This window comes from Hemibagrus wyckioides, linkage group LG10, assembly GCF_019097595.1.
Source record: "Hemibagrus wyckioides isolate EC202008001 linkage group LG10, SWU_Hwy_1.0, whole genome shotgun sequence".
Lineage (NCBI taxonomy): Eukaryota > Metazoa > Chordata > Actinopteri > Siluriformes > Bagridae > Hemibagrus > Hemibagrus wyckioides.
In genome coordinates, this window is record NC_080719.1 from 16,913,448 (window position 1) to 16,940,199 (window position 26,752).

General features: G+C 41.1%; 1 protein-coding gene across 2 annotated transcripts; it reads left to right on the forward strand.

The window, feature by feature from the left end:
• On the forward strand, positions 1 to 24,452 carry tle5 (TLE family member 5, transcriptional modulator). 2 transcript variants are annotated; one of them, XM_058400883.1, is made up of 7 exons: positions 1 to 436; positions 11,327 to 11,415; positions 13,242 to 13,305; positions 16,396 to 16,440; positions 17,582 to 17,644; positions 18,246 to 18,320; positions 20,765 to 24,452. In XM_058400883.1, exons 1-7 carry the CDS (start codon positions 410 to 412, stop codon positions 20,996 to 20,998), a joined length of 597 nt encoding a protein of 198 aa, XP_058256866.1. In that variant the 5' UTR covers positions 1 to 409; the 3' UTR covers positions 20,999 to 24,452. The 2 variants fall into 2 exon arrangements, with proteins under 2 accessions (XP_058256866.1, XP_058256867.1); XM_058400884.1 differs by having other exon boundaries at positions 20,768 to 24,452.
• Positions 24,453 to 26,752: the final 2,300 nt, after the last annotated feature.

Consider the following 26,752-nt stretch of genomic DNA (forward strand, 5'->3'; position numbering starts at 1 on the left):
GCCTTCATTTCACAATCCCACCAACGCAGAGAAGAAGCACTGAAGCGCATCTGAGAAACAGCGCTGCCGGGATTGTGGTTAAAAAGGGAGCTGGCAGCCGAAAGCAGGCAACATTTCAGCAGTGAAAACCCCCCCCCAAAAAAACAACGTTATTCGGGGCGTTTTTGCGAGCTTTTTTAACCCCCATGCCGAATGATACCCCAAGAGAAATCACTTACAGATACGAGACTGAAGCCTCGTAATCGGAGCAAAAGCTGCTGCTGCTGCGCTGTTTGGGTGCCGTGTTAGCGGGCTAGCTTAGCCTGCTCCATCCACCACACACCGACGAACAAAGAAGGAGGAAAAAAACACATTCCGGCCGCTTTGCTGCTCTAAAAGGTCCGCGTAAAGATTTGAACAGAAATCTGTCATGATGTTTCCACAATCCAGGCACTCGGTGAGTGGTTTATTTTTTATTTATTTCTGTTTGCTTTCGCGGTGTAGTAAATGTCATTAGCACGCGAAGCTAATCAGCTAACTAACCTGTTATAATCCTGGTAAGCTAGTTAGCTAGCGTCATCCTCCAGGTGAACTTTAATTAGAGTCCACTAAATTCTAATGTGCGTGGAATTTAGCTCAGATTAGCTTTAAACTCCATCAGCTACAGCAAATGAAGAATGAACTGTAAATATTTCTGAAGCAAGAACGAAAATAATGTCATTTTAATCGTGACATGAAACAAATAAAACAAAGGCATTTCTCCTCAAGACTTCAGAGTAGCTGTAACTAATGCTGTATTAACATGTTATTATACGTTTATTATTAAACACACCGTTCTGATTTTCGGTTTCATCTTTAAAAAAAAAACCGAACAAATACAGTGATTATAAATATATTTAGCAGCTCTAGTTTCTGTTTTCTTTCTTGGAATAATTGTGTTGCAAATGCAGTACTCCATGGTTATTTCCTTTCTATTTATACAACGTGTGTGGGAGTGTTTATTACACCTAAAGTACCCTTTATAATCGTTTATATATGTGTTATAAAAAAATCTAGGAGTTAAAATGTTGTCTAGTCAGTGATTTTAGTATCTCTGTGCAATCCTGTAATACAGTATAGTGATAATATTAAAGTAAGATTCTTATCAGTTAACATTACGGCTGAGTATCGTGACCCAATAATGTTGATATAGATTAATAGATTAATAATAAATCAATAATAAATGATATCACAATGCACATTTCTGACATATCATGGCTATCCTATCTTTTTTGCTTTTTTATATAGAATTGTTCACGCTGGAGGCAGCTGATCAGATTTATTTTTTAATTATTATTATGTATTTATTTATTTACTTTATATATAAAATATATATATATATAATTTTTTATTTATTTTTTCTACAATTTTTGAGTCTTTAAAGCTGTAAAAAAAAAAAAAGTGTATTTTCGCAGACATTAAATTACAACGTCATCGAACTAATATGTAAAGGCTTATTTTTTAAAGCAGCGCTACTGTGTCCTACAATATTGTAGTGATATGTTCTGCTGTATCGCATATATATGTAACTCCAATTATGATACTCAGTGATTATAACTGCATTATAATAGCTAATTCAGTAGGTGGTGAGTGATGAGTCTAGTCATTATGAATGGAAATCCAGGAGTATGATGTGATTTCTGAACTCAGAGCTGACTTTAAAGCACAAATCTGATTTCTGATATTCAGTCTGAATATATATGTATATCAATCATCTAATCAGGTTCATATCACTTTTCTAAAGTGGCGCTGAGTGTTATAAATCTAAGTCGAACACATAAATAAATATGAATGTGACTTTTTTTCCAGTCATACTTTTGGTGATGATGGTGAAAGAGTTCTGTTTTTAATTTATCAGATCACAGCACTTGTTTCCGAAATGACTCAATCTTACCTATATGTTACTTTGCATTTAGTGATGAAGTCATGGGTAGGTTTTCCCTCTGATGACTCTTCCATGCAGGTCACGGTTGTGCAAACAGCATTGCAGAGTAGAAAAGAGGGCATCGCCGCTTCTGCATCAGCATGCTTGCTTTTCCGAGAGGTTTCTTGGTGTTCCACATCTTTGCCTTGACGCCCACGGTTCGTCATAACCGCCATTTCTTAATGGCTTTCTGGACAGTGGAGCTTCTGAGCTGGAAACACTTTGAACAACATCTTTCCCCTAGCCTTCGTCTGCTTTGTAGGCATCAATCAGCTTTGTTTTCTTGTTTGCGGTCGGCTGCTTAGCGCAAGGTTTGAAGAGTCGGAGAATTTATTCAACACTCATCAGCTGATAAATCCTAATGACTCTCCTGCACTGAGTAACGAGTCTTAATGAGTCAGATAAGGCCAATGAAGTTAATTAAGTTCAGAGACTTCACAACTGTATGTGCGTCCACAATTTGCACGTACCAACATTATTATTTCTTTCTACTTTTAAGTTAATCAGGTATGAATTAACTGCCCAGCAGTGTGTGCAGAAATAGAGGTAGAGGTAGTTTTTACTTCTTTTCACATAAAACAACAACAGCAAAAAAAAAACTATGGGTCCAGGGTCCAAACCTTTGCATACAACTGTGATAATTCTTATTAAAAATCATTTTAATTTTCTATAACTGACTTTAATCAGATAATGTACCGATAATGTATGTGTATATATAGTTTGGTTATATATATATATACATATATATATATATATATAGATATATGTATATATATATATATATAGATCATAACCCTAGATCCTGCCATTTCTGTGCCATTTTTTTTATAGAGAACTAGTTTTATATAGTTCCTAGCTTGTTGAATATGATATAAATGTGATAAAACATGGAGAATATTGTCCATGATTTTAAGTTACATGTTCAGGGAGCTCTTCTTGGTCTACTAGCAACAGTAGGTTTTATGTTTTCAAAGCATTCTCAACAAAATCTCCTGCACTCTGTTGCTGAATTCATTTGTCTCTTCAGTACCTTTCAGTAAGAAGAAACACTTGGTTCCGATCTAGCCGGTATTTAACTATAAATTAGACACTTCCACAATCGACTAATTACACAGGGCAGAACCACACTTTTGATTAATGCACAGCATCATGCAGCTGCGCTTATGAATCGTGATTAAGAGTAAGTTTTGCATTTCAGTATACAGTCATATGCCTCTGGTTTGCAAGGTTGCGTGAACATGACTGAATTTTCGTTATAATCACAGGACATAGACACGACATCTGCTCTTACGAGTACAATAGATCTGCAGTAGAAATTTGATGACCTATTGATAACCGGAAATGTTGGCTGGCAATGCAGACGCAGTACGTTTACAGAATTTGTGAAAACGCTGAGAGTAATAAATGGCTCAAGCAGCTTAGTCGTGGCTCTAAGGGCAGAAGAGCATCTCATAAATCACTATCTAGAGTCTAACCTGCCTGAACCCTGGCCAGAGGAGATGATGAAGAAGAGAAGGGCGTTATTGCCACGGCAGCGCGGCTCCATAGCAACGACTTTTCACCGTTCTTGACAAAGATGGTGTTTACTTAGACTGCCCTGAATGGCTCTTAGCTGTAACTGTGTGCAGAGCTGCACTGTATCTGAGACCTTCAGCTAAAAAGGCAGTGACTTTACTCTAAGCCTCTCTATGTCCTGTTTCATTTTTTTTCCCCGCTTAAACTGATGCTGAAACCTATCTCTGTCTCTTGCATAGCTTTCTTGGTATGTAGAAGTAACCAAGAGTGGTCTCATATTTGGTCCATCTAGTTGAGATTTTAAGTTAACTTTTCATGAGCATCTCATACACTCTGGTCAAAAAGTAGTCATAAAACTGATTCATTTCTTCTCATTTTTTAATTCTGGTGCAGTTTCAGGGAATCAGCGAATCTTTATAATGAACTTCAATCACCTCAAGAGCCAAAACATCAGAGTCAGTGTGAAAATTAAATCAGTAATGCATGCTAAAAAATTAACAACCCAATGATGATTTTGCAGAGGTGCTATTTTTTCTTGGTCAACAATAATTTCAAGCAGCCCACGGAAATAACGTTTTATTTTAATAGTGGTCTAGCAGTTGTCCGAGAAGTTCCTGTTCTCTGGCACGGACAGTTGTCTGTTATTGACCAGTGAAATTTTGCTGCTAAACCAAATAATTTTCTTGGATAGTAAAATAAGTCCTAAGCGTATTCATAAATGACTAAACCGTACAGAAAACGTGTGATTTATGTACCAGTGGCTAAAGGATGAACCTGCTCCAGAGAACCAGTGTGTCTAAATGTCTGTGTTTTGTATTACTGCTGGACAGCTGTGTTTCACTGTGTCTCACCGACTGAAGCTATCGGAGCAGTAAACGACACACTCGGGGATCTCCACAATTCTGTTCGCAAACTTGAAAGACAAAATATCAGTCTCCAGGCTGCTGATAAACTGTAGCTCATGTTGATGGCTTTTGTCTGACATTAGACAGTTTTGTTTCTTAATAATAACGGCGTATCCTGAAAGTAACTTTAGACAGAATATGTGACACATCGCTTGTACACAGTATTTTGCGTGTACTTGTGTTTATTCATTTTACATATGCATACGTGATATTTAAACCAGTCTTTGGCTTTAACGCTATTAACTGTTACAAGAAGCTCTTGAATTTCTTCTTAAAATTTCTTATGAGATCTTAAATGACTCACAGACGTGAATAACCAGGTAGCTAGCAGCGAGATGGGTAGATTAAAGATTTCTGTTGTTGTGCATGATCCACTCCTAATATCAATAAATAGCAAGAGGCTGATGGTAAAGTACATGTATGTTGGCATGGCAACTGAAAGAAAGTAAACAGGATGTTCCAAGTGCTGCAATTTCACATTATCATATCCAGTCATGTATATAGTTCCCGAGTACACATCGTACTGCATTTTGCTATTTTATTTCTTTTAATATCCTTGTTCCTATTTTCATTTTAAAATGAATAAACAAAATGTACATGGACCATTTAGCATGGTGAAGGTGAACACATGCTTCCTCTGAGACGTGAAGGCAGCCAACTGCATCTTTTCAAACTGCTGCTCATGCAGCATCACAGAGCAGGGTAACACACATGCAGAGCTATCTGTCCTCCTCCTCATACATGAGCTAATAGACATCCACAATAGTGTGGCTAGTGTCTCTATGATTGACAGGAAGGAAGGGAGTATGAATTGATTGTGATTCGACTCGTGTTTGCCCGAGGCTACAATAAATTCTGTTAAAATCTTTCCGATTCTGTTGCGTAATTCAGGAGCCATCATTATCATTTCCCGAGACCTTGTCTGAGGTAGCACATCATGTTTATGCCCTTGACCAGAAGCCGGCATTACAGAGACAGCGGTGGAGAGATCAGTAGCCTGACTGCTCAGGACAAGTCTTCAGGGATATTAATTATTCATTTTTGTCCACAGGAGGACAAGCGGGTTCAGTAGGATAGCGGTCACCAGTATTCAGCTGGTCAGTGTTTAACCGTGAGGTGACTGCATGTTGTGTAGCAGGACGGTTATATGCCAGCTTTGCACTTTCTCTTTGTCCTCAGTGTTTCCACAAACCTACATTTTCCTCATTCTCAAAAGAAATCATTCATCTATCCTTGGTCCAAGGTGTGTAGTGGAGCAGGTGGTGGGATTCAGAATGTGAAGCATGTGATATCGTTCCAGCATGCTTCAAGGTGCATTAAGCTTTTTTTTTTTTCATAAATGTACGTATAAGAGCCTTGAAAGTGAAGAGGCTTTTCCTTTCTCTGGTTGTTGAATGCAGGTGACTGCTTTCCTACTGAACCTGCTTGGACAGCTATGAATAACTAATATCCCTGAATTGTATTTCCCTTGTTTTGATCAGTCAGGCTACTGATTTGTTCAGCCCATGTCTTATATATATATATATATCATGTTATATATATATAACAACATGAGGTGAAGCTGGGTATTTTTATATAACGTGTTATAATGACACAGACAGTTCAGTTCGAAGAACACACCGAGTTGTTAGGGCCATGTCTGTAGTTGAGATTCAGCGGTTATAGTGTCTTTAACCCATTTCCAGGCCTTGTTCTGGAAGTTCTAAACGATCATGCTGCCTTGTAATCCCTGTTTAGAAAAGGCAACACAGGAGCTTACCAGAGCACCGCCCGGAGCTCATCAACAGCCTGCTGCTGCACACAGGCAAATCCCTGAGGAGGAGGTTGCCGTGTGGGATGCTAATACAGCGTTTAGCTATGAATATCTGTTCTTTGTTTGAGTTTATCTGCATTCTGCCTGGCACTGGCTTTCAGAGACGTGATTGCACACGTTATTTCAGCTTCAAGCGCCGAGTCTCATTTCTGATTTATTTGTTTCATGGGCTGGGAGTAATCTTGAGGTTGTGACCTGTGGATTTCTTTCTTCTTTTCTTTTTTCTTTTTTCTTTAACTGAAACAGCATCAGTCACGATCAAAGGCTCTCGGTCAGTAATCTAATAAATCACACCAAGCCAGGCGTCTGCACTCAGTGTCTGCCCTCTAAACCTGTGAGTTGATGACACACACCACATAACATATAGTCCTGCCTCGTTTCCCCCTTAAACTCTCAGTGACATGTGCTTTGTCTGAATATTGATTTTTTTTTTCAGTATTGGTGAAAGCATTTAAGAATATTAATAAAAATATAATAATGTAAGTGTATTCACATTTATGTAAATTTCAGTGTATATAAACAGACTAATTCACACTCATTTATATGGAAGCTTTTTCTCTACACCTTCAGTTCAGGAGCTTTCTGTGTGCTGACCAGTCTCATAGTTTGGTTGCCTGGAAACTTACCAGACTAAAAAAGTGGTAGCTTACATAATACTGTAGTATACAGCGAGCTAGTTTGCTAGGTAAATGCATTAATACCAACCAAGTTCATGATTACTATTTTCTTTTATGACGTGTCGTCATACATAAATTAAATTGAGTCTCGATTATCAAGCTAGATTCTTATAAATGTATTCAGAAAGCGGTTCCTGGAGCGTTTACACAGGAAATGTGTAAAATGTCGAGATTTATTAATTCAGTTTAAGTGTTCTTGTCCTGCGAAAGCTCCTGGGTTTGCGAAAAAAAAGAGACTCGCTAATTTAAACCTTGATTTGTTGCCATTAAATCAAAATTAGTCAGTTTACACCAATTTCTCTATTGATTACATTATTAAGTAGAAATCATTCCGTTTTTAGCGCAATGAAAATTCGGTGAAACCTTACTGGCGAATCACATAAAAATCCAGCATCCAGCTGAGTTTTTGTAATTGCCTCTGCCACTAAGCAGCTCCCGACTGCAGGGCTGGTAATATCATTACACCTTCCCCGACCTGGTAGGAGTTATGGTATGAATTCTCTTTCCTGACGTTTTTTGGCTTGCGGTTCTGATTGATTACATTTTTATTCAAATGTAAAGTTGTGAACAGGGAAAAAAAAACATAACACAAGCCTGTATTCAACCAGGCTGCATCTCTGCTGCTGTGTTTAGTTCAGCAGGATTCTGAGGCTTGTGCTATTCATGGCATGCTGGGCTACATTTTAGAGCAGAGGTGTGCACCATGATATGAAGCTTGCCAGACAAAGAGCTAGAGCATTTCCAATCAGCAAACCATTTTTTTTAATAACTGGGATGGTAATAGTTCTAGTGATAGTAAAAATTCATTTACTGTCGGGGGAAAAAAATGTATTGATTTAATTAGTGAGGGAATTGTAGTAAGACATTACTATTCCTCCATGCGAATGTACATTAACTTGGAAACATGGTTTAAATAATTATTTTTTACCTCTTGTTGTGTAGAGTTTTTCTATTCGTTGTTTAAGCATCGGCAGAATGTTAAAATGAAACTAAATCTAAGCTTAAAAAAGAAAATAAAAAACATGATGTTTGCAACCTGAGGCTTGCATTTTAAACAAGAGTAGCTCAGTATTGTAAAGTGGGGTAATGGCATCTTTTAGCGTGTGAGACTATGTGTGCCAGGTCCATGACCATGGAGATAATCATCCAAATCAGATTCATGCCCAACAGGATTAGTTTTCCATCCCTCAACTGGATTACACAGCCGTCCCATGCAGCAACTCAGGAAGCCTCCAGTCTGATTCTGTGCTCTGATTTTATATCGAATATTTTCCTATTTGTCATAGGTGTTTAATATTTTGGTATTTTTCCGAAGGAAGGTTAAAATTGCTCTAGGTGTGTGAATTGCCACGGATGACACAGTTGTTATCTACATTACAGTGTAGATTTATAGCAGACAGTATGCTGACAGGCACGTCATGCCTTCTTTTTTTGCTTGAGCAGGTATTAAAGTGTTGATGTAAACAGTGACAGTTGATTGTTTCTTGTGTCATTTGCCAAGTTCACAAGCAAATATTCAGTGATGATAACCGTTGAGGCGGGAACTTGGGAGCTCTGGGTGCTTTTCAAAATACCTGTTCACACATAAACACACTCACCACAAAGCTGGAGAAATGTATGTGTCAGGAGCAGAGGTGAGATTAAGTGTAGTACTCCTGTGCTTTGTCTTTGAGTAAAACAGATTGAGGGAGAATATGAATGGATTCACTGAAGAATTGCGCTCTCAGTCACCCAGAATCGCTATCTCCCCTCACATTAATCTCCTGGGTCTTTGTACACAGCACTGCCGTGTAGACATATTTTTGTTTTTCGGTCCGGTTGTGTTCGAAGGTTTAAAGGGATTTTCTTTGGAATCGTTTATTAGGGTCTCCTTCCTTTTAAGCGATGAGGGTCAGGGACTGACAGTAAATTACTGGAATGATGAATCTCATTTAGCTGCTGAAGATTCTCAATTTGCCCAGCAGCACATAAAACCTTTAAATGCTTTAATTGCATCTCAGAGGAGCAGAGCAGAATAGCAAGAAGCAAGAATCAAATTAGGGGATTGTCCTATTTTTTGAGTTGTGTTTGAAAGAGAGAGAGAGAGAGAGAGAGAGTGAAAGTTGAGTTAACTTTGGTAAGTTTCTTCATCTGCACGTGAAAGACTTTTCTTTTAAAGACCTGGAATGTTGTCGGTTAGTGCACACTCTTGCCTTCTTTCATGGCCTGATTCCTGGCTTCTCTGTTACTTGCTTTCTGGCCCATTTTCTATGTAGCACCCAGCCTTGAATTGCGCTGATCCCGAGTTTCGTTTACCAAAGCTGCCAGGCCAGAGAGCAGCTACTGAAGGCCACTATTGTGTGGGTGGCACAACCTGCAGCTTTCCACCACTCAATACTCCTCCCGAGGCTATCAACTGCGAACGTCTGAGAATTCGAGCTGGTTCCATACCCCACTGTTCCTCAGGAAATTAAGTTTCCTGGGCCGCCTCAGTCATGGAGCTGTGGGTTGGAGGCACATAAGCACTGTGCTTTACTCTGCATACTGAGCTCATGTTAAGCTATATGACCCCTGGTCTGCCTTTAGCCTCTAGATGTTTTTGTTACACTTTCCCTAGGGGTTTGGCTGAAGAAAACGTTTGTAGAAATTTGCCAACTGGTAGAAATGTTCCTACCACAGCTGGCAACTCGTGTATGCCCAAAAATGTTATTTGTTTCAAAACCTCTACATATATAACCACAGTTTTCAGAGAGTGGGTGTTCTGACATATTTACGGCTCGTTTTTACTTTCCGTGTTGAGTGTTAGATTAACATCATCAACCAAAGTGGCATGCCACTTTACCAACGATTACATGAGTAAGGAAAGAAACACAATGGAATGTGCTGTTTTAGGAAAATAATCAACAGCATGGTGGTGTGAACTTAAAATGGATTATTTTCCTATAACAGGATGTCTCACAGTGTTTTGTTCCCCTTATACCACAATTAAAAAACAGCACATTGCACATCTTATCATTTCATATATGTGTTTATTCTCATGTCATTTCCAAGAAACAAGGTTACCTTATAACTTTAAACAGTCCCTCACCCACCTCTCATGTGAAGATGATAGAGCGGCTTGTCCTTTTCCCTAGAAACTGCAAACTGCCAAACACTTTACTTTACTGTCAGACAACAGTTTAAGTTGTAGCTTAACCTCTGACTCCCTCCAGCAGCACTTCCTTATCAAGGATTACAGGGTTTTTTTTTGTTTTTTTTTTAACCCATTTATATATGAGTCCACCATGCAAGTTCCTGTGGAAGTTGTTGAGTATTAGAACGAGAGAGAGCATTGTAATTACCCGTGAGTTAATCAGCATCATGTGACCAGGCAGAGTCGAGCATTTATCAGTCATAAGTGTGTCACAAATCAGAAATCACACTCGTACAGGATGGAGTAAAGCAGAGTGGCTCTCGATGTACCAAACAGGGATTTCAGTGATGATAACAGGTGCAATTTTATTTGGAAAATGTCTTTTGTTTTATTGCAGTTTGCATGACAAATATGTCTAAGATGTTAATGACTACGTGATTTTTTTTTTAAGTGGGAATTTTTTTAGTTGATTATGATCGTGCAGTGCATTCACTCTCTTTTGCATTTTAAAAGCTCATAGTTCAGACAGACAGATGATTACAGATGGAAAAGATGTGATTTTTTTTTTTTTTTTTTTTTTTAACCCTTGGGCAGTACAGTAGGTAACATGGCCCTCGGGATGCTCGAGTGTTAATGAGAGCAGAGGCACTTGACTTGAATTTGATTGCCTCTGTGCTTAAACTCTAGCTCATTAGCTTTTTGGTTCAATCCGACTTGATGGTTAATTTCCCACAGTGTCAAAGCATTATATAGAAGAGGTGACTCTGATTTTCACAAGGTTGTCTTCCCCTGGAATCAGAGCAGTCTGTATTCATGAAATTCTGTCAAAAACATCCGAGGGGCCTCCTGTTTACTTTATGGGAGTGCTGCCAGCATGGCACCTGGTGTTCTTGAGCGTCCATGGCAGAAGAAGCCAGATCTCTCCAGTCATAATCTGCCCTCTTTCTCCTTCTGGAATTTTTTGCAGAGACAGGGGAAATAATATCTGCCGTAAGAGCCTCACATGTAATACAGCTGGAATTTAGCGACTGTCTGTTTTGACTGACAGTTGACTGACAGGGATTTTTCTTGTCGTAATTTTCATATCTTGGAAAAGGCATTGGCAGGTTTATGGTGTAGCGGTCTACCACATGGGAATTCCTACATGATCTAGGTTTTGGAGTGTAATATTCTTCAGAAACCTCGTGGAAATTCTGGAAGTGGTGCGAGTTCCTAGCAACGTTTTGAATGGCATGCCATTAACCATGCTAATGTGTTAGAGAACAGGGCCTAGGTGTGTGTGTGTGTGTGTTCTATGCACATGTACTGGCGCAGTGGGGGTGAAGGCGTCTGACTGACTGAATGTTAATACTTTGATTACAGGCTTCATCACAGCAGCTGAAGTTCACGACGTCAGACTCCTGTGACCGCATTAAAGACGAGTTCCAGTTCCTCCAAGCACAATATCACAGGTGCTTCTTACCCCTTTCTCTCTCTCTCTCTCTCTCTCTCTCTCTCTCTCACTCTTACTCTCTCTCGACTTCTTTCTTTTCTTACCCTTCCTGTCTGAATCTCACGAGAGATTTCACTTATTTTTTTATACCCTGCACATTTCCGTTACATTCCATAGTTCAATATGCAGTTCATTTCCGAATGTTGAGGATGAACATTTTAACACGAAGAATTGGTCATACTCTTGCTACAGGGTATGTTAGCGTATGAACTGGCTGTTGTCTGATGCTGTGACTTTTAAGAAACAGGGCTTAAGAAACAAGACCTAAAGCGTGACCCACGTCCCTCATTGTCTTGTTTTTAAAGGCAGGTTTTTTTCTCCCTCCTCTTTACTCCCTTGACAACAAGAGCGCTGGTGTTAACCCCCCCTTTACATGTGAGAGGTTGAGAAGAACAGGGCCCCACACTTCCTGTGTCTATTCAGACCTTCACGTTCCTGCCACTGGCTTTAGCTGAGATCTCAAATGCAAGGCCTCTCTATCTCACACAGTCTGTCACAAACTCTCTATCTCGCACACTCTCTATCTCACACACACACTCTGTCTCACACACTCTTATCTATTTCACATGCACTCTCTCTCTCACACACTCTATCTATCTCACACACACACTCTCTCTCACACACTCTCTCACACACTTTCTCACACACTCTCTCTCACACACTCTTATCTATCTCACACAATCTCTCACACACACACTCTCATCTCTCACACTCTCTCATCTCTCACACACTCTCTCTCACACACTCTCTCTCACACACACTCTCTCACACGCTCTCTTATCTCTCACACACTCTCTCTCTCACACATAGTCTCTCACACACTCTATCTCACATTCTCTCTCTCTCTCTCTCTCTCTCTCTCTCTCTCTCACACACACACACACACACTTACATACTCTCTCTCTCTCTCTCTCTCTCTCTCTCTCTCTCACATGTGTGATGTGTAGAACCTTTTAAAGGAAATGTACAGCGGGCTGTCTCCAGAGCCCAGACAGGTCTTTGCTCCCCCCATGCATGTGCATAAATAGATCAGGGAATGCATTAATCAAAATAAGGATGACAGCAAAAACGATTTGGAGGCGGAAAGAAACAGCAATAAAACTACATCAGTGTAGGTTTTTTTTTCTAGCCCTTTTTTTTTAAACCCCCAACAGCATCCTCAAAAGCATCTAGCAGCTACAGCCAATCAGAGGCTGCCATGGCCAATCACAGGTAGCCTGGCTGCATGGAGGTTGGTCGCTATGACAACCTCCAAAGTATGTTAGGGTGCTTTTTTGTTTTGGTGGCCTTTTTAAATAAATAAATAAATAAATAAATAAATAAATAAATAAATAAACTAAATAAATCTGTGAGGATGGAGTACAGAGCGAGGCCACCTTTCATTTCACAGCTGGAAAAAAGAACAGCCAAATTTTAGAAATTGATATTTTTGACTGTGAACTGTGATTGCTGTGTTCATGGTATACAATAAAACACAAATTAAATATCTTACTTTCATTACAGATTAATTTTTGTTTGTTTGTTAACGGAAAAAATAATACAGAAATAAAAATAGTGTTGACTTAAAAAAAAAAAAAAAAAGGTCTTTGTCATTCCAACGTGGTTGACTGCTTGGATGAAGGTTATAAAAACATGTGCTTGTGTTAAAACTTTAATTTTATTTGTTTTATTATTAGGGCTGCTTTTGTGTGATTCAGGCTGGAAATGTTTCACTTTCCAGCTTGAAAGAGATATCTGCCTGTGCTGTGTGCTTTTTGGAAATAATCAAACTCTTCTTCTCTACAGTCTAAAGTTAGAATGTGACAAACTGGCCAGTGAGAAGTCGGAGATGCAGCGTCATTACATCATGGTAAGTGCTACTGATGCAGCCTGTTCCCAGAGCTAGAGCTGAAGCAGGCCTGGAGCAGAGAGAGGAGCTGAAGCTGGGTGAGGATGAGGAGCAAGGACAGGAACTAGGAATAGAGCTGTAGCTTAGCCAGGGTGCGGAACAGAGACATGTAAAAGGACTTGTTCTAGTAGGAATGGTTCTGGGACAGGCACAGGGAGGTGTGTTAAGGAGCAGGTTTAGGGAGTGATTCTGGAGTATGTATGGGGTAGTTTGGGAGCATGTATAAGGAGTGTTGATAGGTTTTATATGGCGGTGGTTCTGGGACAGGGGAGTATAGGGAGTGGGGCAGGGGTAAGTATGCGGCATGTTTTGTGTGACATACAATGAGTGTTTCTGGGGCAGCTGTAGGGAGTGGTTCTGGGGCAGCTGTAGGGAGTGGTTCTGGGGCAGCTGTAGGGAGTGGTTCTGGGGTAGCTGTAATGAGTGGTTCTGGTATAGCTGTATTAGGTGGTGCTGGGGCAGCTGTAGGGAGTGGTTCTGGTGTAGCTGTATTAGGTGGTGCTGGGGAAGCTGTAGGGAGTGGTTCTGGGGCAACTGTAGGGAGTGGTTCTGGTGTAGCTGTATTAGGTGGTGCTGGGGCAGCTGTAGGGAGTGGTTCTGGGGCAGCTGTAGGGAGTGGTTCTGGTGTCGCTGTATTAGGTGGTGCTGGGGCAGTTGTAGGGAGTGCTTCAAGGGTAGCTTTATTAGGTGGTGCTGGGGCAGCTGTAGGGAGTGGTTTTGGGGTAGCTGTATTAGGTGGTGCTGGGGCAGCTGTAGGGAGTGGTTCTGGTGTAGCTGTATTAGGTGGTGCTGGGGCAGCTGTAAGGAGTGGTTCTGGTTTAGCTGTATTAGGTGGTGCTAGGGCAGCTGTAAGGAGTGGTTCTGGTTTAGCTGTATTAGGTGGTGCTAGGGCAGCTGTAAGGAGTGGTTCTGGTTTAGCTGTATTAGGTGGTGCTGGGGAAGCTGTAGGGAGTGGTTCTGGGGCAGCTGTAGGGAGTGGTTCTGGTGTAGCTGTATTAGGTGTTGCTGGGGCAGCTGTAGGGAGTGGTTCTGGTGTAGCTGTATTAGGTGGTGCTAGGGCAGCTGTAGGGAGTGGTTTTGGGGTAGCTGTATTAGGTGGTGCTGGGGCAGCTGTAAGGAGTGGTTCTGGTGTAGCTGTATTAGGTGGTGCTGGGGCAGCTGTAGGGAGTGGTTCTGGAGCAGCTGTAGGGAGTGGTTCTGGTGTAGCTGTATTAGGTGTTGCTGGGGCAGCTGTAGGGAGTGGTTCTGGTGTAGCTGTATTAGGTGGTGCTAGGGCAGCTGTAGGGAGTGGTTTTGGGGTAGCTGTATTAGGTGGTGCTGGGGCAGCTGTAAGGAGTGGTTCTGGTGTAGCTGTATTAGGTGGTGCTGGGGAAGCTGTAGGGAGTGGTTCTGGGGCAGCTGTAGGGAGTGGTTCTGGTGTAGCTGTATTAGGTGTTGCTGGGGCAGCTGTAGGGAGTGGTTCTGGTGTAGCTGTATTAGGTGTTGCTGGGGCAGCTGTAGGGAGTGGTGCTGGGGCAGCTGTAGGGAGTGGTTCTGGTGTGGCTGTATTAGGTGGTGCTGGGGAAGCTGTAGGGAGTGGTTCTGGGGCAGCTGTAGGGAGTGGTTTTGGTGTAGCTGTATTAGGTGTTGCTGGGGCAGCTGTAGGGAGTGGTTCTGGTGTCGCTGTATTAGGTGTTGCTGGGGCAGCTGTAGGGAGTGGTTCTGGTGTAGCTGTATTAGGTGTTGCTGGGGCAGCTGTAGGGAGTGGTGCTGGGGCAGCTGTAGGGAGTGGTGCTGGGGCAGCTGTAGGGAGTGGTTCTGGTGTAGCTGTATTAGGTGGTGCTGGGGCAGCTGTAGGGAGTGGTTCTGGTGTCGCTGTATTAGGTGGTGCTGGGGCAGCTGTAGGGAGTGGTTCTGGGGCAGCTGTAGGGAGTGGTTCTGGTGTAGTTGTATTAGGTGGTGCTGGGGCAGCTGTAGGGAGTGGTTCTGGTGTCGCTGTATTAGGTGGTGCTGGGGCAGCTGTAGGGAGTGGTTCTGGGGCAGCTTTAGGGAGTGGTTCTGGTGTAGCTGTATTAGGTGGTGCTGGGGCAGCTGTAGGGAGTGGTTCTGGTGTAGCTGTATTAGGTGGTGCTGGGGCAGCTGTAGGGAGTTGTACTGGAGTAGATATAGGGAGTGGTGCTGGGGCAGGTGTCAGGAGTGGTTCAGGGGTTCATGGATAGAGCCCGGTTCTGTGGCAGGTATAGGGAGTACTGCTGGGTTTTGTATACGGTGTGGATCTGGGGAAGATGTAAGGAGTGTTTCTGGAAAGGATTAGGGAGTGGGGCAGGGGCAGGTGCAGGTCTAAGGAGTAGGGCAGGTATAGGGATTAGGACAGGCATATTGTTTTTGCACTGGATTAGGTGTAGGAACAAAGTGGACAGCAAGAACTGGAGCAAAAACTAGGAGAGGATCTGAGGCAGGGGGGTTGCTTAGCTTCAGGCTGCTTGCCTTCACAGCTTTCCACCCACTGCCCTATTCCCTAGCCTCCTGCTTTCATCTTATCTATTTCTCTCTTACATTTCCTTTCTGTCTTTATCTCTTCTCTTCGCTTCTTCTGATATCTCTCTTTTGCTTGCTATTTTGTTTTTTCTTTTTCCTCTCTCTCTCTCTCTCTCTCTCTCTCTCTCTCTCTCTCTCTCTCTCTCTCTGCTTCCCTTTCTTTCTGCACTCTGCCCCCTCTCTCTGTCTCTGCTCTCTAATCTCATTTTTGCTGGCCTGAGCTCCATGTTGCTCTCTGATATTGCTCCTCTAATTGAACCACCCAGCAGTTTAATCTGATCTAATCTGTGCAGTATTGCTCTCACGCCATCATCCGGCTCCCCCTCCTCCCTCTAATAGCCTATCGAGTTCCTGTGCCCTTCCCCAGTCCAAGCTATGACAGAATGGTTTGTGTGTGCGTGTGTGTGTGTCTGTGTGCCAGTGTCTGCGTGTGTGTGTGTGTATATACTAAATTATTGTATTATGCACCAAAGGACTGTTCATGTGAAAATGTTCATATTTCTCTAGTTAATAATTCCACTTATCTCTTTGCAGTACTATGAGATGTCATATGGATTGAACATTGAAATGCACAAGCAAGTAAGTGCTTTCACCTCCTTTAAATAGACCTATATTAATATTTAAATGTATAATGTGTGCAGTCTCTTGTCCCTTTATTAGGAACACCTGTACAACTCCTGAGTTATGCATTTGTTTCAGAAACTGCTGATCCTATAAGATTTTCATGCATAAGAGTCTAGAGTTTATAAGAAGAATAAAAAAAAAAAAAACTATCCAGTGAACAGCAGTTGATGTCCACTGCTCCTAGTGCTGCTTTATCATTGACTGTGCCCTTGTGGGACAGCATACAGAGATTTACAATGCTTTACAGTGACAGCCTCTTCATCCTTCCTGAACATGCTGTCAGGAATCCAGTCCCACACCGCATCCGCCTCCAGCACAATTCATCAGGCTCGTTGGGGGACAGGGAAAAATATAGGAGGGAAGGCATGCAGACAGCTGTGTGTGTGTGTGTGTGTGTGTATGTGCGCGCACAGGCGTGTGTGCACGCGTGCGCGTATGTGCGCGCACGTGTGCTTGTGTGTGTGTGTGTGTGTGCGCGCATACAGACAGTAGTAAAGAGTGAGAGAAAGGTGAAGAGGAGTCCAGATATGAATGCAAAGAAGAACCTGGTGTTTTGTATTCAGCCAATTCCTTTATCACCCTCTCTGGCTCCTTCCCGTCTCTCTCTCTCTCTCTCTCTCTCTCTCTCTCTCCCTCTCTCCCTCTCTTTCCTGCTGTTCCTCTTTCATGCTGTGTAGTGTGTCAGTGTGACAGGGCATTGTGCCAGGACTATACTGAAACAGGGTTATTGGTGTTTGTTTGCTTTTTCTTTCTCCACACCCTGTCCTCTTGCCACTTCTTCCAGCAGTTGTAGATTACATTCTCCTGGCATGAACAGCAGCACAGCATCTCACCCTTTTCTCACACGATGCCTGTATGTGCTTTGGATATACAAGACAGTAGAGACGGCACAGTACTGCTTTTTTTCAGCACTGATAGTGGAAAACCTGAACATCAGCTAATACCTAATCTTATGTATAATATTGTTCCAGATGTATACTGTAAGCATTTGACTGACAGCAAAGCATTTATGCTTCACTGACTTGTTTTAGTAAAATAAACCTTGCCTTATTCCACATCATACTTGATTGTGTGTGTGTGTGTGTTCCCCCTGCAGGCAGAGATTGTGAAGAGATTAAATGCAATCTGTGCTCAAGTCCTGCCTTACCTGTCTCAAGAGGTACTGAATTATGGCTGCACATCCACAACCCATTTAACCACACACAGCATCATCTGTTATCACTCTTAATTTTGTTTTTTTTCTTATGCTGAAGTTTTACAGGCACCTCAATTCCTGTGAAACTCGCAGCAAGGAATGCATTGATTTTTTGCCTGCCACACTGTAAATATTGAGTGCTGTGTTGATCTGAGCATAGGTGAAGATGGATGGATGGATGGATGGATGGATATGTGTGGTGGAATGGATGGCTATATTAGTGAAATGGATGGATGCCTAGATGGATGGATATGTGTGGAATTAATTGAAGGATATGAATGAATATGTTTGGTGAGATGCATGGATATGTGTAGTAGAATGAATAAGAGGATGGATACGCATGAATGAAGGAGTGTCATGGATGGATGTGTGCTGGGATGGATGAAAAGATGGATGGATGGATGGATATGTGTGATGGAATTGATGGAGAATTGATATGTGTGGTGGGATGGATAAATGGATATGTATTGAGGGATGGATGGATGGATAGATAAATGAATAAACATGAAATATGCAGGACGTGCATTTTGCAGTATGATTTCTGAGGTGTGTTTCTGTGTTACAGCACCAGCAGCAGGTCCTGGGAGCTATAGAAAGAGCCAAGCAGGTCACACCACCAGAGATGAACTCCATTATCCGGGTAAGGGTGGAGGAGAGTGGAGTTTCTGTTTCTGTCAGTTTAAGTTCATTGTAGTGTTGGAAGCTGGACCAGCATAAATTATAGTTTTTTTTTTTTACATCTGCAAATATTTGCAAGTATGCTAGCCGATCTTCTAATATAAAACTGTGATAGTATGGAAGTATGCTAGTGTTAGATTAAATTTGTATTGTTAGTGAGAAAAGTATGCATGCATGTATGCACAGATCAGGCATAACATTCTGAGCATTGAGAGGTGACATGAATAACACTGATGATCTCCTCATCATGGCACCTGTTAGTGGGTGGGATATATTAGGCAGCAAGTGAACATTTTGTCCTCAAAGTTGATGTGTTAGAAGCAGGAAAAATGGACAAGGATAGCGTAAGGATTTGAGCGAGTCTGACAAGGGCCAAATTGTGATGGCTAGATGACTGGATCAGAGCATCTCCAAAACTGCAGCTCTTGTGTGGTGTTCCCGGTCTGCAGTGGTGAGTATCTGTCAAAATTGGTCCAAGGAAGGAACAGTGGTGAACCGGCGACAGGGTCATGGGTGGTCAAGGCTCATTGATGCACGTGGGGAACGAAAGCTGGCCTGTATGGTCTGATCCAACAGACGAGCTACTGTTGCTCGAATTGCTGAAGAAGTTAATGCTTAATAGAAAGGTGTCACAATACACAGTGCATGACAGGTCAGGGCTGTTTTGGCAGCAAAAGGGGAACCAACGCATTATTAGGCAGGTTGATCGGTGTATAGTGTATGCTAATAAGTTTGTTTAAGAGGATGCTCGTGCAATTTCTGTGAGCAAATAATATTATCTAAATTTATTAATCATGACACTCGCATCACCATTATATTGAAGAATATATAGAAGATATAGTTAACTGCTTTCATTTCTCTGATTTCTAGTTTGTATTGCCCTTTGGAGCTGAGAGGTTTTAAAAAGGCTTATTAACCAGTTTTCTCATGACGCAGGCCAAGACAGGGAGAGGAAAGCAGAGTTCAGAGTTGGGTTGCGTCTTTAGCGACTTTCTGAGAGTCAGAGGTTTTGCAAATAGCAAGAGATGTGAGAATTTCTAAACATGTTTGTAAGGCTATGCTGGTTCTCGTAGAAGTAATGATTTTAGTGATGCTGATTGGCAGAAGTGTTGAGACAGAAACTTGTCTTTCAAATAGATTTTCGAGGGTTGCAGTGAATCAGTGCAGATGTATATGTATTAGGAAAGGTGCTGTCCTTTTTGTTTTTGTTTAGACTATTTTTTTAGAAAGGTTATCTGTTATTATATCGGTTATTGTTCATTTCTGTCCCCACTTCCTAGTTCATTTCTGTCCCCACTTCCTGTCACCAGTCCTAAAGCTAGTGAAAGACTGTTGGACTGGTGAAGTGACATGGCATCTCTGCCTACTTGTACCTTTTAAGGAGGTGTGGCTTATGCACTTGTCGATACCAATTAAGGAGGCGTGGCTTCTGTGCCTGTCTCTGTAGATGCTTGGCTCTTCATTGATTTAAAATCCAAATTTTGCACAATAATTAATCTCACTGTATCACATCTGAACAGATTAAATCATGGGTGTGCTAAATGTATCCTTCATGCTGAGAATTATGTGTGGAGATGCTCATTGTATTTTCTCAGCAGATGAAATACACACCCCAAAAAACCGTTGGTGACGTTCACATTACCTAAATGAAGTGATGCAAATCTGATTTTCTCCTTAATATCACACAGATCAGATTATTTTCAGCACTGTGTACACACATCTCATCTTTTTAAATCAGCCCTGAGACGTTTTCTTTTCTGCTCCTTAATGGATGCATATCTGATATGTGGCTGTGCTACACGCATGCACAAATAATTGCGGTCGACTTCATCTGGTGTCCGCATCGCGCCAACTCAACTCAAAGGACAGCGACAGCAGGGACATATCCTTAGCGACTTGCTGAGAGTCAGAGGTTTTGCAAACAGCAAGAGATGTGGGAATTTATAGAAGTGTTTTTACGAGGGCATGCTGGTTCTCCTAGCTGTAATGACTTTAGTTTTGCAAACAAACCTGGAAAGGACGTTGCTACACCGTAGTGTTCGAACTCCAAGGGTCCATGCTGGGTGTTTTGGGATAGGTACATATTATTAAAGACAGATATATGGGTCATTTGTAGTTATGAATTTGAAGCTTGTAGTGTGAATATAGCCATTGTTTGTTTTCTGCAGCACTTTAATGTCGGTGTAGATGTGACAAAGTAACCTGTTGTTGTGTTTTATTTTTATTTTAAAAAAATGACCCGGAGGTAGTCTCAGTATGATAATGATCATAGACTACAAGTAGCGAAGGAGCTGACTTGCTAAACAGAACTGAGACTTTGAAGTCTTTAAAGTGAGGAGGGAAATTACATAATATTTCTCATTATTTTTTGCACTAAGTCTGCTTTATTATTCTTTTTTCACCAAGCAGCAGCAGCTTCAAGCACACCAGCTCTCCCAGCTGCAGGGACTGGCCCTGCCCGTGACCCCACTCCCTCTGGGCCTGAGTCAGCCGAGCGGCCTGCCCAACGTCACCTCCAGCTCTGCCCTCTTCTCCCTCTCCAGCATCTTGGCATCGCAGGCCCAGCTCGCCAAGGAGGACAAGAGCGCCAGAGACGCCTCGGACGGCCACCGTGACGAGGACGCCGACAAGTCCGACTAAACGCCGCTCCTCCGCCTGCTGTTGGCTGTGACCTCATCCTCCAGTGCTCGCGTACACCACATGCGCATCGTCTCTTTTCCTTTGTTCTCATTGCTGTAAATCGCTATTGTGACCTTGATCATTCGTTCTTGATCATTCCACTAGCTTTATATTCAGCAGTCCACTTTTTTTAAAAAAAATATTTTTACTATATATTTAGTTATTTTTCTGTCATCTCTCTCAGAGTGTATATGTATATATCTCTATGTACTATGTATTCCATATTCTGCTTCGTCTCAGCATGGCCATCCAGCTCCACTGAGGCACCACCAGTGTTTCTTTGAGCACGGTTCTATCTCCTCCTACTTTGCTTTCTCCTGAAGAGATTCTTTTTATCCTTTACCTTTGAAGGAGCACATTTAACGCTGACAGAATGAAGAGAAAAAGGGTTGAGTGTAATGAAGGTCAGCAGTAGTATGTGAACTGTAGAACGCATGCTTTATTTTCTGCAGCATTTTTGGTATGGGTGTAGTTTAACTCTATAAATAGCAGTTAAAATGGCTTGCAGTGAGGGAGGACGAAGTGGCTTACTGACGTTTTAAAGGAATATTTTTGAACAAAAAAAAAACAAAACATTTTTACGGTGATTAGAAAGGTTTAGCCGATCATTTGCTATCAGTCTGTGATTCGATTCCTTAGTTTTGCACTGGACATGAGCTGGCACGTTCGTATAACATTGTACAATCTAAAAATAACGGAAGACTACCTTTCTCACAGTCTTTTGCATGAACACATTCTCAAATATTCATAGAACTACCCCGAACAACATTGCTAAGGTATCTGCTCCCCCTTTAATTAACATGTCCATATTTACAACATAATTCCATATCATTCCAATTAGACATCCGACCAAGACATGCTTGTAGTAACAGTAGTGCTGGAATTGAGGCAAGATATCGTTTCTATGGTAACAACTCGCACTTGGTGGATATTTATCAAAAAAAAAAAAAAAAAGTATAATCGTTAATATGTTCTAATAATTATAAAGAAGTCTCCAGTGTCAGATTTGTAACCACATCATTACTGAAACTTCTTCGATATGATTTTATGGTATTGATTATTCAGTATATTTACAACATACATTTTGGGTGAAAGCGACTACATTCGGATGAACTGAAAACTTTCTAAAATTAAATTACTTGTTTTTCCCCCAATCAAAATATTCCTTTAAACTGTTCATGGTGTTAATCAGTGGTCACTGCAGTGCAACACTGAGAGATTGTAGATTAGTGACATCCGCTAGACTTAAAACGACCTACAACTTGTCTGGCCCCTGTTTTTGTTTTTCTGTATATTCTTATCTGTTTAATGTGTGGATTCCGAAAGCGTGTCTGTTTTTTTCTCACTGTCGTAGACGGAGAGCATTTTAGCGTTTAGCGTCATTAATCAGAACAGCTAACCCTCTCACCAAGTGAAGGGGCCAACTGTTTGAAAAAATCTGATCTTTTTTTTTATTTTTTATGGTATTATCTATTACTGTCGATTTGGTAAGAAAAAAAAATGGTGTAGTTTTTCCTGGAGATACATGGGAAAAATAATATGGTGGAAAAATTGTATACGAGAACCGAGAAGCACTTTCTCTCAGCAGATTTCCCCTAGTAGATGCATGCAAAAAAAAAGAAACACGAATAAAGCACACGATGTACGAGGCCCAAGTATCCTCGTATTTCCAAAACGAAAAGAGAGCACATTGTGTTTTCTTTAAGAAAACCCAAGTAACATTTTTGATAGAGATCCTGAGTAAGCCTTTCCATTTTTTTTTTTTTTTGCAGATCTGGTATTTACTGTCTTCTGTTGTGCCTTTTATCCAAGATGAAATTCTTTCTTTCCACCAATAGGGGGCAGTAAGCTTTCAGCATGTTCTGTGACAGCCACCATCATGATCTCATTTAAAAAAAAAAATCTTTTTAACCTTTACACAAAAGTCCCTTTCTTTCTTTTTTCTTTTTCTTTTTTTTTTTGCAGAATGAGATTAGCGATGCGTCTAAATAAAAAAAAAAAAAATGCACATTTATCCAATCAGCTTGGAGTGAGCTGCTTATTAAACAAACTTTACAAAAAAAAATATTTGTGTATTAATTCATTTTATCAGACTGATAACCTGCAGCCAGAGGGGTTTTTTTGTTGTTGTTGTTGTTAGATTCCTTTGCACAAGCGAGCTGAAGTAGAACCTGATCTCCATCCTCCTGGGGAGCCTGTGTACAGGACGTCACTGTGAGTTTGATTTCTTTTCAGTGCAGCCTGTTGGCATTCCTGACAGGAGAAATTAGCACATACTATACTGAATACTGAATACTGGAACTGAATCCACATTTTATTTCCTGTGCCCAACTGTACATGTACTGCTTGTGTATGTGTGTTGAAGTGTACAATGACAGGACAAATGTATACTTTCTTTTTTATTATTATTATTTTATTTTGAATGACTTTTAGGTAAGTTTGCTGTGACTTCTGCCATTTTGTAAGCATGTGTGTGCTTTAGAATCACTTCACATGTGACTATTTTAATCTCCCGCCCACCACCACCACCTAGAAGTAATCCCAGTGCTCAACCTATTTAACTTTGGGACACTGTGCCATTCTGTATTGATATCCTCATGAGACCCTGCTGTGTTGTACAAGGACATCGCTTTCTTTTTCTCAATTAAATCTCTGTATGTAAATCACAAGGTAGTAAGTAATAAAGAGACAACGCAGCCGAAGTCTCAAGAGGATAGAACGGCAGCAGGACCGACTGTGGTGACAAAAAAGCTGGTTTGAGCTGAAGAAAAACAGGAAGTGACTCTTTAATGGAATCTAGTTGTGCTAGTGTAAAAGTGCCAGATTGTATAATTTACCAATGTGCTTGAGGATGACTTGCTACACATGCTTACTCGCATACATTATTTCTATAGCTCTTTATTATTTTTTTTTTCTTCTCCGTAAATGCCCCCCCACCCCTGTGTGTGGATATGTAACCAGACAGCTGTTGAGATTTCTTCTGATGAATTAATTGTAGGTGTTTGTCTCACAGAGGCAGCCAGGGGACGGTAAAAGTGTCCTGTTCTACATGGAACTAGAGCATTATGTGTCCACTGATCCATCTGTGTTACTGATCTCTTTTAGAAGACATTATGACCCCCCCCTCTCTTTTTCTTCCCCCAGTCATCGATTGCCCTCTGCTTGATCACTTGCTTTTATTTCCATAACGCATTGTAAGCATTTTTCTGCTTTGTAAAACTTTTTACCTCTTATTTTCTGATTATAGTACAATCTAAAGTGCAAAAATAACAGTGTTATACAAAAAAAAAGCCTGAGGATGAAATAATAACAAACACACAAAGTAACATTTTACTTTATATAAATGGATATTTCTGCAGTAAGGAAATGCTGCTGGTGCCTTACAAATAAAATCAGATCAGTGGAGGAAATGGGAGATGCTGATGTGTCTGTTTTGTGAGTGAATTAGGGTTTTTTTTTCCCAGAGTAGTGTCCTTTGAGCCACGCTTATTTTTTTTAATTATAACGCGATCCATTTGTGCCCATACAGTACAGTGAACTGAAATATACAGCTCAATACACATGAATATGTAAAGTACAAATAGTGTAATGAGTGCAAAACTACACCTTAGGAAGAATTGTAGTGTATACTGCGATATATTACACACTCACACAAACATCAGGATTGGTTCCTACTGACTACATGCATCAAATATCATAGGATGCAGTGTATGTAAAATATACAGAATATACTGGCCAAGAGGAGCCCTGAAAAATGTTGAGAGTATTAGAGAATAGTGATCAAACAGCAAGCCGTGCCGTCTTTTATAGTGTTTACATCCTATATATTAAGTTAATAATAAGCAGATACATAAACTTCAGTTCTGAAGGTTCAGGATTCATCATCTTAAGCAGCATGGCTCAAACGGGAGCTCTGTCTACAGGAATTTATCATCACACTCGTTCTAATACGTTTTAGTCTCTTCCATAAGTTACATCTGGAATTTGCATGGCAGACTAGAAGTTAGAATAAATAACACATTTTATCTCACATTTTATCTCTGTTAATAAAAGAAGAATTAGAGAAGCTTTCTAAAAGGAGGATGTAACACTTATGGAAGGAGTCTCTGTTTCTGAAGATTTTACTTACACCGATCAGGCATAACATTATGAGCACTGAGAGGTGAAGTGAATAACACTGATTATCTCCTCATCATGGCACCTGTTAGTGGGTGGGATATATTAGACAGCAAGTGAATATTTTGTCCTTAAAGTTGATGTGTTAGAAGCAGGAAAAATGGGCAAGTGTAAGGATTTGAGAGAGTTTGATTGTGATGGCTAGACGACTGGATCAGAGCATCTCCAAAACTGCAGCTCTTGTGGGGTGTTCCCGGTCTGCAGTGGTCAGTATCTGTATGTCGAGGGTCTGCAGGCTAAAACACTTTGTTGTTGGGAGAAATCAGAGGAGAATGACCAGACCAGACTGGTTAGAGCTGACATCAGGAAATCCCTAAAGCTTGCTCAACAACACACTGATGTGTTTGCGGATTCAAAACTGAATGTATGAAGTGGAAACCTGCTGTCACACAGTAAGCACCCATTAGTGAATGCAATGTCCTTCACCATCTGACACACGCCAGAATTGGCTCAGATGAAGTATTCATGTATACTCCCGGGTCACAATGTCCGTTAACAGTCCTTTGGTGTTGTGCATGACTTTCATGTTCACTGCTGAGAATCTTTTATGGGAAATGTACATTGATGGTGCTCAGACTGGAAGGAGGTATTGGGTTCAGTGCATTTACCACTACAGCTGAAATATAAGGTCTGATCTGATGCCAGTGGAATGAATACTGACTTTTACTGTGTGAAAATTTTATGTACAGTGCATATACACCCATCAGGCATAACATTATAACCACTGAGAGGTGAAGTGAACAACACTGACTATCTCCTCATCATGGCACCTGTTAGTGGGTGGGATATATTAGGCAGCAAGTGAACATTTTGTCCTCAAAGTTGATGTGTTAGAAACAGGAAAAATGGGCAAATGTAAGGATTTGGGCGAGTTTGACAAGGACCAAATTGTGATGGATAGACCACTGGATCAGAGCATCTCCAAAACTGCAGCTCTTGTGGGGTGTTCCTTATCTGCAGTGGTCAGTATCTATCAAATGTGGTCCAAGGAAGGAATAGTGCTGAACCGGCGACAGGGTCGTGGGTGGTCAAGGCTCACTGATGCATGTGGGGAGTGAAGGCTGGCCTGTGTGATCTGATCCAACAGACAAGCTACTGTTGCTCAAACTGCCGAAGAAGTTAATGCTGGTTCTGATAGAAAGGTGTCAGAATACACAGCGCATGAAGGGTCAGGGCTGTTTTGGCAGCAAAAGGGGGACCAACAGAATATTAGGCAGATGGTTATAATGTTATGCCTGATCAGTGTAAGCTTAAGCATTATTAATAGCAGCATACATATTATCATGAAGCGTAAAACAGATATGGAATTATTATCAAATAATAAGGACTCAGTTCTTTGCACAGAGAGAACACCCAGGGCTACCACATCTATTTTTGCAAAAAGCTAGATAGCAGTGACCAGTCTGACTGAGGATGTGTGCTAGATATTGTGTTCCTAGGAAGAGTGCTAGCTGATTATTGTCCTGTAACAACACACACTATTCTGTTTTATTCCATATTTCAGTGCACTTTGTCGATTACCTATGCCTTTATGTTGCT